The sequence below is a fragment of the Acanthochromis polyacanthus genome, chromosome 7 (assembly GCF_021347895.1).
Source record: "Acanthochromis polyacanthus isolate Apoly-LR-REF ecotype Palm Island chromosome 7, KAUST_Apoly_ChrSc, whole genome shotgun sequence".
Lineage (NCBI taxonomy): Eukaryota > Metazoa > Chordata > Actinopteri > Pomacentridae > Acanthochromis > Acanthochromis polyacanthus.
This window is the reverse complement of record NC_067119.1, coordinates 12,075,755-12,095,127: the sequence shown is the minus strand read 5'-3', so window position 1 is coordinate 12,095,127 and position 19,373 is coordinate 12,075,755. Positions and strand designations below refer to the sequence as shown.

General features: G+C 39.0%; 2 protein-coding genes across 2 annotated transcripts; one reads left to right on the top strand and one right to left on the bottom strand.

Moving 5' to 3' along the window:
• Positions 1-714: 714 nt before the first annotated feature.
• On the top strand, positions 715-7,665 carry areg (amphiregulin). The gene is made up of 6 exons (XM_022198106.2): positions 715-1,758; positions 2,452-2,628; positions 3,156-3,384; positions 3,549-3,710; positions 5,288-5,401; positions 7,310-7,665. The coding sequence occupies exons 1-5, from the start codon at positions 1,722-1,724 to the stop codon at positions 5,379-5,381; spliced, it is 699 nt and encodes a 232-aa protein (XP_022053798.1). The 5' UTR covers positions 715-1,721; the 3' UTR covers positions 5,382-5,401; positions 7,310-7,665.
• Positions 7,666-14,872: 7,207 nt separating this feature from the next.
• Positions 14,873-18,289, bottom strand: LOC110953888 (granzyme A-like). Its single transcript, XM_051950817.1, has 6 exons — positions 18,152-18,289; positions 17,502-17,655; positions 17,181-17,322; positions 16,367-16,505; positions 16,007-16,264; positions 14,873-15,909 (listed from the first exon to the last, which is right to left on the bottom strand). Exons 2-6 carry the CDS (start codon positions 17,563-17,565, stop codon positions 15,718-15,720), a joined length of 795 nt encoding a protein of 264 aa, XP_051806777.1. The 5' UTR covers positions 17,566-17,655; positions 18,152-18,289; the 3' UTR covers positions 14,873-15,717.
• Between the last annotated feature and the right edge of the window lie 1,084 nt (positions 18,290-19,373).

Genomic DNA, 19,373 nt, shown 5'->3' with positions numbered 1-19,373 from the left:
AAGACACCCTGGTGAACCAAACACAACACGACACACACATGGGATATGAAAATAAGGAAGTAAAACAGGCACATTTTAACCAACGACTGAATAAAAAAAGAGATGTAAGAGTTACACGCAACGAAAACATGATGTATTTAGAAAAAAGGCAAGTTCAGACGTGAATTGCTATCACTTTAAACATGATCTCATATCACTGTTTGTAGACCTACTTGTTTTCATTTGTCCATATCTGTACACGATAACATGATAATAATGTATTTATGATCCTCACTATCGGCTTCATTGGAATGTAATTTCTTACTATTGACCATCTTTGTACCTTGAGTAAAGTGTAGACGTGACACTGAACTGTAAAACCTCATAAATAAATTTAGCCAAATCAATTCGTCTTTTCTAGTTTACTTAATGTAATATATGACTTTTGCTAGTTTCTGCTTAGTTGAATATAAATTATTGTGTTTTTTCATTTTCTATCCACTTTAGAGCTTGAAAACACAAACTCTTCTAACTTAAAATTATGTTGTTTAAACACAAAACTAGCAAGATTTTCCAGGATGTGCCGATAACAACTTAAAACTCCCCACACACCTGTTTTTTTTTTCTGCAGTTTGGGAAAACAGGCAGGGCATGGAAGCTTGCTGTGTGCCTTTAATACATGTTAAATAAAGTTATAGTTGTTTATTTTCTTAATAATCACAATATATCTAGCTATGAGAATTCCGTCTCTCTATTTGTAGATTGATAGTACATCTCAGTGTGATGAGAAGCATCCTCACATAATGTCTTTGTACTGATTCTAGTGAAAAAAGAAAAGGATATGACAGCTGATACTGTAGATTCTAAACAATAAATGAAGGAGAAACTCTTTAAACTTGCAAAAAAATACAAGTGACCACTGTGTATGGCAGTAATTGATTCAACTTAATATCTTAAGTTCACTGAAGTAGTTTATTCAAATTCAGTTAATTCAGCTCTAGTAATTAACCAACCACAGAGCAGTTAACTCACATCTGCATAACAGCTGTAGAACTTAGGTTTCTAAGCTGAATGAACTGAAAATTATTTACAGTGTGGGTTACAGTTCATTAAAAAAAAAAACAAGTGTTTCAGTCCTGCCAAGTGTCTCCATTTTTGTGGTTGTTTTTCATGTTTTTGTCTGCAGTTAGCCAGCTCAAAACACTTTTTCAAAACAAATTTGGGCTTAAAATGTCTTTTTTTTAAGTTTGAACTCCAATGCTGTTGTGAGTGCGTTTGTGCTGATGATTCACTACTGGACTAAAGGTGTAATTAAGGCCTCATTCGTGACCACAGGGGAAGTAACAGCAGCTACAGAAGCAGAAAACAGCTGTTTCTGAGCCTCTAATGGTGATGAGGAACAAGTCAGAATACATCAAACTCTTTTGTGTCTCAGCCTTGTTCAGACTTATTATTCCCGGACAGAAGCCTCATCGTATGTGAGAGCAGGACTTGAAAATGTGTCGCCTGGGGCAGATTAATCATTAGACACACAATGCATTTTGTTGCGCTCTCCCACACACACCCCCTTCTTTCTGCTCGGAGTCGAGAGGCAGGCGTTGGTCTATAAAAGCTGCACCCAGAGGAGGTAAAGAGAGCAAAGCGCAAAACTCTATCAGCAGGGGACAAACACACACACCTCAACACACTCAGATACAGATTAAAGCAGGACTGTCATACACTAAACTCTCTCTTCCTGGGATATGAACCCTCTCGTCTTCACCTGTCTCCTGTGCTTCGGTAAGTCTGGACTTGTACTGACTTTCTCTCTGTGTGTTTGTGCGGATAGTTTGGATCAATGAAATGGTAAGAAGAGAAATGTTGTGAGGAACAGAGGAAGGGGCCAGAGAGAAACATGTATCTGCATGTGAAGGCTTGTGAAAGATTTTCAGGTGTTTTTACAGAGAAGAATGTGTGACAGAAGCAGCTTTTTGCCTCTCAGCAGACTAAATCTTTTGCAGGTCAAGTCACTTGACGCTATAAAAGGTCAACATATTTCAAATACTTGATTGCCTTTTGATTGAATACTATTCATCAGTGGTACATTACAGCTGTGGATGTGGACTGGTTGTACTGGTTTCAGGTTGTTCTTGATATTTGGAGGTGAAATAATGACTCAGAAGCAAATGGGCTGAGATTTCTGTGTACAGTTTTATTAGAATATAAATCATTTTAGTTTCCTGGTGAAGTGGAATTTTTAAAAAAAACTGATTCCGATCAGTTTCTAATTTGATTCCTTGAAAACTGTAACTAATAAACAGAGTCAAAAGAATGTTCTTCATATTTCCAGATGCTGACGTAGAGATAAACTGAGATTTAATTGCATCAAACGACATGAACTTTGGCCTAAATTTCTCCTTATTGCATTGTTATGTCACTGTGTAAAGTTTACGTCATCTGATGTTTATTTCCTGTGTCCTCTTGGTTTTACAGTAGTGTGCAGTGCTCTAGGTGCTCAGGCATCTGAGGCCACAAACTCCACCGAGCTAGCCGGAGTCACTGGGGGTCCGGCCTCCGGCGAGGGCCTGCCGAGTTCGCTGGGCGACGATGACGACCTGGAAGTAGACGAGGAGCTTTCGGGAGGAGACAACGAACATTTTAGCCTCCACGGTATGAAAACCAAATCTGTTTCTTCTATATACTTGAATTTTTGATTAATAAATCGATTCTTCAGGTGGAACGGAAAGGTAAAGGGTTAGGATGTTGAAAAGCATAAAATTTGAGATACCTTGAAAATCTTGAATTTAAATATTGTTCCTTATTTTGAAGAATACTAACAGTTAAAACATAATAATATGCCACATTTGTTTCCCAGAAAATATCAAGCTATATCCATAGTTTGTACTCAGAAGACGCTTATCCAATACATTTTTGCAAAAAAGTGCAGAAGAAGAAACTTTTTCCTCTAAAAAGAATTTAAGTAAAGTGAATAAATACACTCAATTTTCACTGGGTACATTTTCTCTACTTATTACTCTTGAAATTCTATGTAACTGTCATTTAGCTCCTTTTTGTAATTTTCCCAAAACACCCAGCTAGGAAACCGTTTAAGGATTCATTTTCTGTTTAATGAATTCAGCAAAAACCTAAAACAATGACATAAACCCTCACTTGCAACTCACCCTCTCCTGATACAGACTTGGATCCCACCAAAGATGAGACGAAGAAGAGGAAGGGCAAAGGCAAGAGGAGGAACAGGAACAAGGGCAAAGGCACCACTGCCTTGAACCCCGAGCACACCCACTACACCAGCAGATCCACATCCACTCTGAGCGCCGCCGACGATCCCTGCACCTCCACCCACCTGGGCTTCTGCATCCACGGCTACTGCAAGTACATCGAGGGCCTGAAGGAGCCAGTTTGTATGTGAGTACAACCCCAGCTACCTTTGTATGACCTTCCTGTAACAGAAATATCGGAACAAATGATGCACAGAATATTTTTAAAGAAGTTACTGACAGGATAGAGTAAAAAGTGAATGACTAATGGTTGTCATTATTCAAAAAACACTGCATCTGATCCCTCTGCAGATGTATGAAAGGCTACGACGGTCAGCGCTGTGAGATCCAGACCTTGGAGACTAAATTCCCGCAGAGCAGCAACACTGAGCTGGTTCAGACAGTTTTGGTGATCATCGCTGTGGTTTTGTCAGTCATCAGCTGCACCGCCATCCTGCTCATGACCTGTGCTCAGTGAGTCTGAAAACGCCACACAGCCACAAACACAATCACACACTGACACACACTTCTGAATTTTAAAGCTGAATTGAAACCAGGCTTCAGTTCCTGGCAGCTTTAATTCCAGCAGTAACAGAAGTTTTTGTGGGTGGGAAGCCAGTGAGGGATCTTAGGGTAAAACAGTAAAATGCACTTTAATACAGACTAGTATTCCAAAGATAGATTTAAAAAAAGGAAAATTTGTCAAAAGTTATCTTGCAATCCAAAATCGAACTGATGAAAATGAGAAATAAAAACAGAATTTAAAAAGAAAGACAAAATTCTTTACTTTGACTTTAACTTCTAATCAGTTGCTAAAAATTAATCTTACTTATTAAATGTTCTATTTATGTTTTGTTGGCTTGATTATTAGCTCATTACTTTTTCTCCATGTTAATTTCTACAAGCAAATTTCCAATTTTTGTATATGTATGTAATATTTTGTGCCGAAACCAGAATGTTCCTAAGAGTAATGATAATACCATTGACAAAAAAAAAGCAAGATCAGCCCAAATCAAAGCTACCATGTACAAAAAAAAAGACATGGAATTACCAGCACTGGATTTGGGACTTTTTCTACAGAACAGCATCAGTCCATTGGGTTGATTGGTTCTTCAGCATCTCTTGATACTTAATAGAACAATTTTCAAACTCTTAAGTCAAAACACAGCTCTGATTTCACTGGATATAAGCGAGAAATCAAAACTAAACACTATAAATACCAGATTATGATATATTTTTCTTTTCAAATGATGGGATGACATTAAGTCGAGATCTAATGCTGGCGGTTTCGAATGAAAGTCCTCTTATTCATCTTTATTCTTTAAAACCATTATAAGTAAGATTAATGGAGAAACCATCCACACCCCATGAATCCCAACATAACACACATTACAATCCACACACATCCTGCCCAGAAACACTTCTTGGCAAATGAACTCACTGACACATCAAACGGCACATTAACACACCCAAACACACCCACACTATAAAGGTGTTGCTCACCACCCTCACAACATGGATGCAGTAACTCCTACACCTTACAGACAGCATTCTTACTTTTACTGTAGACTGGTAGTGAAATCTACAATTTAACCAACTTCACATTGCTCATACTTCATGTTCAGCTACCATCCTACAGTACTTAGCCTATTTAATGGTGGTGACGAGTCATTTCCTGCACAATCACAGTTCCTTATCAATATGTAGCCGAATAACAGCTATTGTCTGGGTGGTGGACAAAGTCAATAGTCCAAGATGGTGCAAACATGAGCGTCAGCAGTGCAATTGAAACTTTACAGCCACAGTTAGGCAGAAGCATTGAAGTCTCAAGGTGCATAGAAAGTAGACTTTATTACTGTGAGAGTTAAACGGGGTTAATTGCAATGTGTCAGTGAAGTTCATAGAAATCACAGTCAAGACACAATAAAAACACACTTTGGACTTCATTTTTTCCCCAATTAGCTGCACTCCTGCTGTGCAAAGTAACTGATCATGTGGGAATCATGAGAGCTGTTGTCAGCCTTTATGCTCACCTTGAATGTGTTTTGTAGTTACAGGTCTCATAAAAACTTCCTGGCATCCTATCTTGGAACTGGGTCGGAGCAGGAGAAGCTACAGAAGTCCGCCGGTGACGTTGTGGTGTGAGGGCGTCGAGTTACGATGAGGTGGGTGTTGCTGAGGTTTTGACCTACTTGTCCCAACACTAATACAAAGCCACTGTGCTTTGTGCCGCTCAGCATTTACTGCAGTCCAAACTGCATCAAAACAATTACCTCTAGGGTAAGTGTTAGCGCTGACGTCAGGGGGAATTTCAGACTGTACTACTTACATAAATTTATTCGCTATCTTACATTAAGAAAGAAAAATCCCCATTTACAGCAAGCACAAGCTTTGTGGGAGTCAGAATTAGCCGCTCCATCCTGCTCTATTAGATTAAGTTTACACTCAGTCAACCCCAACAACTAATTCCAGAATAATAGTGTTTCCCGATTTCCATGATTCACATAGAAATAAAGTGTGAATTAATGATCCTGTACCGAGTTCTTGTTTGAAAATGAGACAATCTGAATCATTAGAAATTAGTTCTGTGCCTTTAAACCTAAAACAACTTGACTAGCTGTTGGCCATATCTCTTAAAATATACTTGCTAGAGCCGTTGTGTTTAGGTAAAACCCAACATTTCCCAGCTATAAATGAGAAGCCTGTTTACGATCAACTCCAAAACCATTTCTGTAGAGAATTGCCATGCATTTTTAGGATTTAAATGTGAGCTGTGCTTATGCTCCATGCAAGTAAAGTTGAAGAGCATCCCAAGAAGGCCTTAGATAAAACCGAAACCTTCCCCAAGCAAATGCCGTGTAAATGCTATTTGCTCAAGTAATATTTTGATGCGGTAAGAAGGTCATGTAATCGTTTATTTCCGATGATGATGTATGTCTTGCTTAAGTCCTCTAGCATCTGCTCACGTGAGCTATAAGCCAAACAGGAAGGAGTGGGCTCACAGGGTGATGGAAGAGCCCTGTTGTTGTTATTGAATGCAGCGAGTTGCATCACGCAAAGAGGAATCCCCACTAGAGGCATTAGCGTGGATTAGCTGAAGGGTGTCTCGGCCTGTCCCATCTCTGAACCGCATTCCAGCGTAAAGGGAAACCACACGCTCGGTCGCACACATTCACCTGTGTGTCCAAACAATAGCAGTACTGACACACTGACTGTACACGTGATGACCGTAGCGTAAGAACTTAATCTCTGAACTTACATGCGGTCAGATCTCACTGAGCAAACGCACGCACACTTGCATGCGGTTGTCACGTGTTTAGAAGATGAAATTTCGGCCGTGAGACAATCAATGAGGCCACGCGGCTTCTCTTTAAAGTCTGACGTCACTTATCATCCACTCTGGGAAAGAAAGTCACAGAAAGATTGAAAAAGTGGCAGTTTAGATGTGTCTCTTTTTTTTTTAAATAAAATTGAGGAATTTCCTGGCTTGTCAGAATTTCCATGAATATTTTTATTATTGTATTTAGAGAGTAACTTTATAAGTAACTGTTACTTTTTCGTATTTGTGGTCATTATTTTTACCCAAGTGTACCCAATTTTACTTTTTACTCTAAGATCAGAAAAAACTTTATTGAGTCCAACGGCCATAAAATAATCTATATGACCTTTCAGGTCACAAAAAAAAAGAAAAATATTACTTGACCTAAAGCCACCGCATTAGATTTGGACACTCCCACTAAGGCTCCACAATGTGGTCACATCAGCAACAACAGAAAAACAGCAGTAAATAGCAAATCAGAATTACATTTAAAAAGGATTGTCTCAGTTTTTGACAAATGCAACCATATAACTTTAAAATAATTCCATCAACTGGCTGAATGATTTTTGCTTTTTAGTTGTGCAGACGGTCTTTGCAAAAACCAACCATACAGTGTGAAATTTTACTTTCAGTGGCTAACAGCGTTCTCTGTACAGTTATTTTAAGCAGTTTGCTTAATTTTCTATCAAAGTAGTTTGTGAGTTTCTATTTTTACAGCGCATTTATTGACCTTTGATTTCTGTCTTTTCCGCAGCCTGCAGCACGATTCAAAGACGAAGCAGAACAGAGGAGTCTGAGCACCTGACAAAGCTTTAGAGTGAACAGACGGCTTCACTACAGTAGATGCTATGTAAAAAAAACACTGTCCAGAACCTGTTACAATGTAATTTATTTAGTGTAACTATTTATTGCTAACAACTATATTTGTATGTTGGACACCATTATAATGTCTTTTATGTGCGAATGCTGAGCATTCAGCTTTTTGATGTTCTCTAGGTTTGGTTTTATTTATTGCACTGCTATCGTTGTAGGTCAGAGAAACGCTCTTCATCTCACTTTGGAAAAGGGATGGAATTTGATCACCAATAAAGTCTCTGAGTGCTATGTGAACGTGTTGTTTGTTCATGCATCTCTGCCTGAGTTTCTGTGTTTACATTCCCATCCCTGCATGTGTCTCATACCTTAGCAACACGCTCACACAAACACAGCCGAACTCAGATTCAGCGGACAAGAATAATCATGAGAAAAGCTCTTAGAAAATTATCTGACATCACTGAGGAATTCGGACAATCATGAGAGAAATGCAAAAAGCCCAAGAGAGTGGAAAGTTGTTTTAGGTGCGTTTGTGAGTGTGAAACAAGCTGGACCAAACTCAGATAAATAAATAGTACCTCAGTGCTTGAGTCTTGGAAAATAAATCAATGTATTTGGATACACCTTCTCGTTCAATGCTTTATATTTTTATTAATACTGAAGATTAACACTTTTTTCTTCACAACATAATTCCATATCTATTTTATAGTTTTGAATTCTTCAGTATTAATCTACAATGTAGAAAATAATTAAATAGAAAAACAGTGAATGAGAAGGTTTTGACTGGTAGTGTGTGTTGTGCACCAATGAGTGTGCAGTATTTCCATGACTGCAGTGATGAGCTCGTGAATAGGTAACAAATGCACTCTTGCACAGGCAGACTTGGAAAAGCAGTGGAGTGTCTGGTCTGAGCTATTTTGGGAATTCTCTGGTAACTCTCCTCACACAAACTCAAACAAAGACTTGAACGTAATTATATGGTTCAAGACAAAGGAGCTCAGAATAGACTGTGTACAAAGAGGGCAGCACACAGACAGGTTTGTCTCAGATGAAAGATAGATAGACAGATGGACAGATAGATAGATAGATAGATAGATAGATAGATAGATAGATAGATAGATAGATAGATAGATAGATAGATAGATAGATAGATAGATAGATAGACTAGTGTACGAGGGGCGTTCAATAAGTAATGCCCCTGACCCACTTCCAGTTGTCTGATCCAGCTGAAATTTTGCAAGTGCAATGATTTATATCTCTACGGGTTATGTAGCAAATTACAGCTGTACACTAGTTGTGGTTTCTGATTTACACATCTTTGAACTGAGTCAGGTGTGAAATTGAGCCTGTCGAGTGTCGCGCAGTTATCCAGTTTTTGTATTTGAAAGGACGCACACCACAGAAGACTGTTGATGAAATGAAAGAAACTTATGGTGATGATGCCCCATCATATGACCTTGTAAAACACTGGCATCGTGAATTCAAACATGGTTGGATCTCTGTAGAAACAGCTCCCAGACCTGGTCGCTCCCAGAAGGAGGGCGACCAGGTCTGGGAGCTGTTTCTACAGCCAACTGGAAGTGGGTCAGGGGCGTTACTTATTGAACGCTCCTCGTAGCTGGAGCTGTATGGGTTCCAGCAAGGAAACATTCTTCATTGAAAGCTTATAGCTGACAGTAAATGCAGGCACTTTAGATGTAGACAGTCAGAATCTACAGACTAACTGTGGCAAGTTCTCCAAGATTCTTGAACAACTTACATGCAAAGTAGCTTGAGAAAGTGTGTGCACTAAATTTACTGCTGAACGAGGCCGGCAGAATGTCACAAGTTTCAATGACTTCACATCAGTGGAATTTACAGTAGCAGTTCAGACAGCTGTTGAAGGTAAAGTGCAAAGTATAAACAATCAGCAACAGCAGATTTAAGTCACATGTCTGACAATAAAACTGACTGGAGACTGGAGTGAAACTATTTTTTCAGAACTCTCAGTAACCTGACTATATTTTCACAACTTTCAAAATGTTGGACTTGTTGGAGTTGTTCTTCAGATGATCTAACTTCCTCCTTCAGTTCTTCAGCCTTAAAATAAAGTTTGCAATTCGTCCAAGGGATTTCCAGAGAAATTTACATTTTACTTTGAAAAGAAAATTACTGAAGTAGACATACTAGCAATATAAAGCTCATATATAGATCATTTTATTTGTTCACTAGACCAAAAAAAAAAAAACTCCGAATATTAAAATCAAACAGAATTAATTTTCAGATTTGATGCAGGAACAAGAAGCCCGTATCATTTCTCCAGAAAATTGCTTTACTATATAAATAACTGCATTCTGAAGTGTATTTTAGCTAAACATTTTTCCTCCTTGATTATGTTTTTAGTGTATTTTTTTTAACAGTTTGCCATATTTTGTATTGCTTTCCAACTTTTGGCCCTTTTTCTTGCCAAGCAATCATATAATAGATAGGGCAGAATTCATTGTTCTCGTAAATGAAGTTTCAAACATTTAAAAACATGATATTGCTTAAGTCTTAGAAGTAGTTTGGTGCACTATTCCTATCAAACAGTGACTGAAAATGAAACTTAAGTCTAAAAATAATTGATAAACCCCAGCCTCCTGAACTCTAAAGGTGGACTTTGTGACATTTTGAAAGTGAACACAATGCCTCCTACGTCACACCGTCACCTTATCATTTCTTTCAAAACATGATTGACAGTGCAGCTTAGTTGTAAAGTAACTAAAGATTTGGGAGACAAAGTTGGTTAAAGAGTTGTTCACCATTAGCATTTCTTGTGTTCATACTTGTTGTGCAGGTTAAAAATGCATCTAGAACTTAAGTTAAGGATTTAGCAGGTGTTATGGACTTGGAAAGTTCACAGCCTGGCTCTCAGATCAGGCTCAATCTGCTGCACCTGTGTGATTGAACTCAGCTGTGTGCTGTTGTCAATCAGCTGGGCGGGGATATAAGGAGGGATCTCCCAACCGCGCCGTTGGTTGTGAGTAGGTGACCTGGAAGGTTTGATGCCATCAGTCGGCCTTCTTCCAGAAACCTATTTATCTGTGTGTTGTGTCAGTACACAGAACCCAGCACTTCCTTGCTTTTGTTTTGGGGAATGTTTGTCTTTTAAGGGGTTTTACTTTTTGTTTGATTTACCATCTTGGTAGATTTAGTGGGGGATAGTGGTGGTATTCAACCACACACTATCCTCTTTTAGACCACAGAACCCCATTTTCCGCTTTTGTTAGTTTCACCCGTTAACAATCTTGGTTCATTTAGTTTCGTCTGAGCAAAGAGGGGGGTGAAACATAACACAGACTGAGGTAGGGTAGATTATGTTTTCTTATTACTGGTGTTTTTTCCCTGACAATATAATGTACACATTCTGACCCTCTGTCACAGTACAGCAAATAGCACAATGACAGAACTGCAAGGGTTGCTTACTTTAGAAGACTTAGCCTGCCTTAAAGTGTCATAATAGCTTTATTTCTTACAGCCAACAGAAAGGATCACTTCATGACCAGTATGTGAAGGAGGAATGATTACACTGACCAACATTCTGTCAGCAAATGACTGCATCTCAGTGCTATATCACAACACTTTCAACAGTCTGTGACATGTTGGATGTTGCACATATTTACTAACAGTTGAAAGTTAGATGAGAAGATTACAAATGTGCAAATCTGCCTAGAGTAGATTGTCCTCCATACATGAGTTAAGTGCACGAAAGAAATGAGTGAGGGAGGCCACATAGACACTTATGACTCACCTGAAGGATCTACAAGCTTCAGCAGCTGAGATGGGACAGACTGTTGTCCTTCACCAGTCTAAGTTTTATGGGAGAATGGTGAAGGGAGAGCCACTCTTAAAAAGGCTCAGATTAAACCCCAACTAGAGTTTGCCAAAAGGCATTTAGAACACCCTGAAGTCCTTGGTTTGAGACCAAAATTTAACTTTTTAAGGCTAGAATTTGAGTTTGATAGACACCAACAATACACAACACTATCTTCACTGGGAAGCATGGTGGTGGCAGCATCATAATATATGGATGCTTCTCAGTAGCAGATTTTGAAAGGCTTGTAAAGGCAGAAGATAAAATAATGCAGCAAAGTATAGGGAAATCAAATCTGGAGGACAATTTGATGCAGTCTACAAGAGAACTATGACTTGGGGGAAGATGTGTGAAGATAACAAGGCAAGTTTCGAGGTGGCCAAGTCATACCCAATACTATAGTCTTATTAAGAATTTATGGCTGACTTGAAAAGGGTTATTCACTCATGATCCTTGTGCAACTTGACAAAACTTGATCAGTTTTTCAAAGAAGAATGGGGTAAAATTACAGTGTCTCGATGTGTAAGATTGATTTGGACCTATCCACACAGGCTTGGGCAAATACTTATGCAATGACTTATTTTACATTTTATACTCTTAAATCATTGGCAGTACTTTGTAGAGTCTTTCTAGGAATTTGTTTTAACAAAGCCTAATTTAATTGTCCATGATTCAGTGCTGAAAACCAATAAAAACGGAAAACTTCCAGGGCGGGTGAATGCTTTCATAAACACTGTATGACACAGGATATGTGTTTGTATTTTAACTTGCATATAAAGTTTCTGACGCACCTGATGGGAAACAACAGTTTTCAGTTGCCTTTAGTAAACAAAGTTTCACTCTGTGTTTGTGCGTGGTGCTGTGTCATTAGTGACAGAAAGGTGAGGCAAGGAAAGCAGCTCATCCAACATACACAGGTGATGCAAGTCGAGGTAAACATTTACTCTAATTTTGTGCGTGTTGGCGCGCGTTGTGCGTCTGTGACAGCGATCTCCGAGGTCGAAATGGCTATTTAAACATGGCAAAAACATTCATAAATGCTTGTGCATTCATCCATTTGAAAAAATACGTTAATATGGGTGTGGTGAGCTTTGATAGTTTCGATGGCACGAGGTGGGCCTGTGCGCTTTTGTGGGTGGCCATGGAAACAGTGTAAACACACAGGCAGATGGCTGGTCAGTGTTAATTCACTTAAGGACATGCTGGAATTTCATGGGTGTGGTAACATTTTCTTTTTTTTCCTTTACCTGTACAAGGGAGCAGGGCAGTTGCCAAGGAAAGTATTTTTTATTTTCCTGTGTTTGTGATTTTGATTTCCATCACAGACTTCTCATGCAGCAAAATAGTACCAGTTGTCAAGCAGCTCATATTTAGCCGTGCTGTTGTAGCAGAGCTCTGGAGGGGGCAAAGTCAGAATAGAGTAAATACTTTAATGACTTGGATGGATCACTGTTGTGCTTTTTTTTTTTTTTTTTTTTAACATACACTCAGGCTCCCCAGATGATTAAGGCTATGGATCCTGACTTTCGGATTCTCTTACTAAGTGAAATTTCTTGACAGACATGCTATTTTCAGGATGAACTGCAACAACATTTTATCAGTTTAAAAGTTTAAATTGTCCAAAAGGTTAGTTTAGAATAGAAACTTTATTTCAGACTGAGGTGGTCTACATTGTTAAATAAAAATACACACATATTAAAAAAAAGAAAACAGAAAATACACACAGATTTAAAAGAAAAGCCTAGTAAAGGCAAGAGCGCCAATGGCTCCAAAGCCTCGAAGCAAACTTTACCAAGCTGCGTCGAGGATTGCATATTACAGCACCAAATATTTGTGAAACCTATGACATTCTCACCGTTCTCAACTGCAGATTGTTTCTTAGTGCTTTTCGTAAAATACAAAACCACCACTGTGCCCAAATACAACCTCACTGAGCATGATTGTACACTCTGAGTTCTGTTTTTATGCGTTCATAGCATTGTAGTACCATTGTCTGTCCATCCACTGTCCCATTCTCATGAATATCTCAGGGAAGCTTTGAGAGAATTTCTTAAAATTTTACATGAATGTTCAACAGGACTAAAACTGATTGGATTTTGGTGGTCAAGGACATTCTTGTGCATGTGATATATCATAAATACTTGTAGATTATTTTATCATATCATGAGAGTGTTCTGGCCACCTGTACTCTAGGCGGTAGAGTGGATTCTCCGCTAATTGCATTGCAGATAGATTGATCAACATTCCCTCTATATGATGAAGTGTCCTCAGGCAAGACATTGAACCTAAAGGAATCTTGCCTGATGGAACAACAGCTCCACTTCTCTGATTACTGCTAAGGGAGGAAAACGCTAAATAAGTGTTCACCATTCATTTGGACTCAATCATAAACTCATTGGGACTTCATGGTTAAAGGTCACCAGGACTTTGGTCATAACTTAAGAATTCATGCACTAATTCTAACAACATTTCACACAAGCATTCACTAAGATAAAATGATGCAGTGATGAGTTTTATATCAAAGGTCAGTGTCACTTTGGTATCATAATATTCAACAAAATACCTCAAGAACAGATCATATTTCACATTTTTTCAAATACTGATGTGGTGATGCTAAGCTTGGCTGCACACCTTGAGACTGTGGCAAGTGTATAGATCTTCTGCGCTGAATTTGTAGCTTTCTAAAAAAATACATATTTAGGGTATCTTTACTGTCATCGGTGTAACTTTTGAGTTTTATTACTATCAACTTTATTTGCCAAACATGTAAACACATGCTCAGAAAGAACAACATGGGTAGAAACTGCACAACTTGACTGTTTGGTGGAAGTTCAAAACTGTGAGACAATAGTTGTAGTTCTGATTCAGTTAAATTAAAAGCTAGTTTAACAAATTAGAAGCCATGCGTGTAGATTTATGCTCTCAGAGGTTGTCAGTTTTACTTCAAGTTAGATGCTCAGTGTTATATGTACCATTTTCAAGTGTTGCCCATGGGGATCTGAATCAAGAAACAGTATTTTTCAATCTGTTTACCTCTTATTAACAGATCTGCTTTGCATTAAAGTGTTTTAATAGCACCTGTAGTGTAGTACACTGTGTGGAATCCACTGACACCACTGCAGCACTAACTATAGCAGAGAGCACCATCTAGTGATACACTGTGAAAACTGAGCGTCAGCGTCCGGGTCATAAAAGCTGGGTGTATAGATGTAGTTAGTAGGCTAACATGACTACTGTGTGACGCAAGAAAACCAAAAGAATTTAAAGTGGGGAGCAAATATTGCGGAGAAGCTAATGGGCTGCTGTCAGCTCACAGGAATGAAAGAACAACAGTGTTTAAGATAAGAGACACTCATGATCGATCCTGTCAGAAATGCTCCCCTGCCAACTTTAATGACAAAGGCAAACATTTAGTTTTTAAAAAAATTTCTGACATGTTTGATGAAGATTCACTGTTAATGTCTCATGCAACACTTGAATAAAGTCTGTTCTGCAACCGTGTGACATTTGCACATTTCCTGTAAGGGGCGACCGTGGGAGTCAGTCTTACGTGGTCTGCTCTGAGTAAGTACATGATGTTTTGTTTTTTCATTTTAGAACTCAGTGTTCTTTGTTTTCACTTTACGTACGATTAATCCAAGCAATAGAATGAAGGACTACACACACACAGCGTTCTGTTTCCTGAGACATCAAAGGCTTTTAATTTGAATATTGATCTCATTGTAAAACTAGAATACTGAAATACAAACCTGTGATGCCAAAATATGTGAAATGATTAGAAGCTACTGTCATGCAGAAGGTGCTTTGGAAGAGATACAGTACAATTATCAAAAGAATGAGAACAAAAGAAAGACAGGACACCTGTTTGTTCAGACATTTTGGCTTTATAACAGCCGAGAAGGCCTTTGTTTTGAGGTTTCCATACAGAAATAACTAGCATAAATGCTAACAAATAATAAAGCATGCTCCAATCAAAAATTATTTTCAAAATATCCGAGCTGAAGCTTCAATTTCAGTTGAAGCTTCTCATGCAGGAAGTGGGAAATCTGTTTGGTTAAACAGCTGAATAATCTCACTTTGGTGTTTTAATGGATGGGCTTGGGATTCTAAAAGCATGTGAAAACTATGGAAAGCTAGGAGTTAAAAAATACCGCCATACAAGCCTATGATGGATAAATGGTTCAAATGTGCAGTTTGCAGTGGTAGCAGTGACAGATTTACCAATAAAATCGCAGATTATAATGATAGCAGTTGCAAAATACATTTAAGCCAACCTCCCATCTAGCTAACTAAGCTGACATTAGCTCATGAGTTTTTCAGTTCAGTTCATTTATTTCGAACATGTAATTAATAACATTCAATGAATGATTCACAAAGGCAACATAAAAAGTCCATTATGCTTCTCATATAAGGAGACTTGGAGGAAAACAAAAGCTTCAACATATTTGAAAGGGAGTGGGAAGAAGTTAAAACTTATTTAATCCCACCTCTAAAGTTGGTTTGTACCTGCTGATTCACTAAATTTCAGACATCCCCATTGTTTTGTTGATCCACTTGAGGTGATTTTTGGAGAGAAAAGAGTACACTCCAACTTTTTTCTTGTCACCACACTTCAACACTTTCACCCCACCTGTCTTCTCCACCTCACCTCCAAAAGAGGTCACTCCAACTAGTTTTCTGTCACACAAAATCGGGCCTCCTGAACCCCCCTACAGAGAGAACAAACACATGATCAGTATATCTTTGGAGGCTCAAAGCAGTTATAGAAATGTGTTCACTTCCAAAATCAAACAAATGAAAGCTCACCTTACAGGTACCAGCCTTTTTCTTACCAGTTGAACCAGCACATATCATGTCACTGGTGATAACAGGATTGCCGTTGTAATGTTTGTCAGAGTTGCAGGCTACTCTGTCGATGACAGTCACCTTGACAGCTGACATCTTCTTTTTTTTCATTTCTCCCCATCCAGCCACCAGACAGTGTTTGCCGGCTGCTGGATCTTTGACGGTTTCACCCAACTTGAGCCATTCCACCGACTTGGTTTTCCTCACTGGTGTCTGGAGCTGAAATTTGAAAATAAATAAATAAATAAATAAAAAACAATTCCAATTTAGATTGTTGCTTTGTTCCTTCACATAGTGTCAGTCATTGTAATGTTGGCTTACCTCCAGTAACATGAGGTCATTGACCTTTGTATTATTATCAAAGCCTGGATGAGGAAAACATGTCTTCACCTTTCGGACCTGCCTGGAGTGTTTCTCTGCTTTACCGATGGCATGGACCCCCAGCAACACTTTCTTAATCCTGAAAGAACAAAAACACAGCATATTGTGATATTATAGTTCACTTATGATAAAGGTTAACAGACCAGAAAAGTGTACAATATGTCAATTTTAACTGAAAATATTGCTAATTTTTAGACCTATGTGTGAATTACTACATAGTAACAAGGTCAGGGTCTGTTTTAGTGAGACTTGCATTTTTTTCCCTTCTTGTTACAGTGTCTCGCATGTGTGGTTTCATACAATACTATACTGTGTTTTCTCTCAGAATTAAATTTATACAGGCAGAATTTGCTGCATTTCAGTTACAGTTTTTCCTGTTTTATTATAGATGATGAAAATAGCAACAAGGTGTGCAAAATTCATATTCACTGAAATGAAATCATCCATATTATGCTTTGCTGTGGTTTTGTGTTTTCTTTTTAAAGTAACTAAAATTTTGCTTAATGACAGTTAAATATTTGTAGATACAGCACAGTCCTTCCACCTTCTCATCTGGGTAACTGTTGCATTTAGAAGTTATTAAATAGCCTGTTAGGTTTTGATGTGCTTTTTAAAAAACAAAATCAGGTTTTTCATGAAAACTGTAAGTATTGCAATGTTAAATAACCACAATTCAATATCTTTGACATAATTGTTTTAAAATAAACATTGCAATACTTTGAACATTGACAATTGAAGAAACATGGGTTCCTACTCGTCACAGTGTGCAGCAGTCAGAACCCATTTTGGATCGATCAGTATCCCTCCACAGACTGGTTCCTCTGCAATCAGCAGAGCCATGAAAGGCAACGAGTGCTTCTTCACTTGTTTCCCTCCAATAATCTCTGAGCCATGACCTAACACCAAAAATATCCAGACAGTTCATTCAACAAGAAGAGCAGATAAATGATCAGGAGTTGGTTAACCAAATGCACAGCAGTTTGCACCAGCTGCACTGAAGTAACATGACTTTACATTCTGCATGTTTGCAGAAATTAACAAGGAAAATGATGCACAAGAGAAAAAAATCACTCACTTAACTGGACAATGAGGAGGAGCCCACATGAGACAAGAACACAGAGATCCTTCAGGCACAACATTTCTTCTTATCGCTCTCTTTGATCTGAAGACGTCTGCACTAAAACCCACCGTGACACTTGTCTTTATGTGTTAGACTCAAAGGATGGGGTCTGACCATGGAAAAGCATGAGTCAGCAGAATGGACACACACTGGCGCGCGCACACACACACACACACACACATACCTAGATACACACACATACCTACCTACATTAATATAACATTCATTCCCCTTAATTTTACTCTGCATTCCTGCAATAAACTGAAGCAGTAACCTGTTATCAAAATAGCACAACAATAACATATCTTTCTAAATACGTGTCAAGTGTTCAGAGTCCCAACATCTCAAATACTGTTGAACAATGTCACAGACCATGTCATTAACATGTGCACAAAGCCACAGGAACAGCCACATAAACTCAGAGCGCGGCATCTGCCGTATTATAAAATGGCGCAGTGCGCGCGTTTACTCGCGCTGCCGCGTGTAAACTCCGCTCATTAACTCATTAAAGTGCGCCAAAACACAGTCATGAAGCATGTTTCACTCCCACTACCAGACACCTCACTTTCCCTTGTCATTTTGTGTGATTTTCAAAGTGTACTGACCTGGAAAACACAGGCAAAAGGTTCACAGGCATGAAGACAGAACCGATTGTTTCTCTTCCCAAAATTCCTGAGGAGATGGGCGGAAACCCACACCCAAAAGAACCTGGGCGCAACAACACCTGAGCACATTCTTCTTCTTCTTCTTCTTCTTGTTTTACGGCGGTTGGCATCCAGCTTCTTGGTGCATTACCGCCACCTTCTGTTCCGGAGTGTGGACCAGACAGTAGACTTACAGACTTTACCCGACCTAGTTCAAACTATCAAATCTACAAACACACACTACAAAGACCAAACAAAAACCCAAACAAAGAAATAAACAAAAAAAACAAAAAACCTCTAACTTGCACTCTCCACACCCAAGCCAACTACCACCCCTTATTCCTATCATTATCCCTACCTAACCATCATATTCTATTATAAACCCCGGTCCCCTTTAAAAAATCCATCAGTGCCCTAACCTGTGCCCTCTCTTCCATACTTAGCAACTCTTTCAGTGTAAATTCCTGCACCCCTAACTCCTTTATCCTATCCATCAGCTCCCCTCTCTGCACCTCATATCTTCTATACCTCAGAACTACATGTTCCACCGACTCTTCCTCCTCCTGACAACCCTCACATAAACCAGTCTGGTGCTTCCCAATCAGTTTCAGTGTTTTATTTAGTGCACTATGCCCCAACCTTAACCTGGTCATCACACTGTCCTCCCTCCTGTGTCCACTACTCACCCTCCCACCTCTGACACTCTTTTGTACCTGATACAGGTGCCTCCCTTTCTTCTCTCCATCCCACCTTTCTTGCCACACCGAGTTGCTTTTTTCCCAGATAATACTTTTGATTTCTTTCTTGCTGATCCTCAGATGCATTTCTATTTTCCTTTTCAGTAAAGCTCTCTTGGCCAGATCATCAGCCCTCTCATTCCCCCTCACCCCTACATGTGCTGGTACCCACAGAAACTTTACCTGACCCCTCTGGTGAACAATTCTTGTTAGTGACTCAAGGGCTGAATACAGGATGTCCTGACGGCTGTTTGAATGAAAAGACCTGAGGCTTGCTAGCACTGTTGATGAGTCTGAACACACTAATGCCTTTCCTAGACCAGTCTTCTCCACCCACGGTAGTGCAACGAAAACCGCCACCATTTCCACTGTGTATACTGAAAGATTATTAGATGTTCTCCTGTTGATCCCAGTTCCTCTTTCCGGTACTGTAACCCCAAATCCTG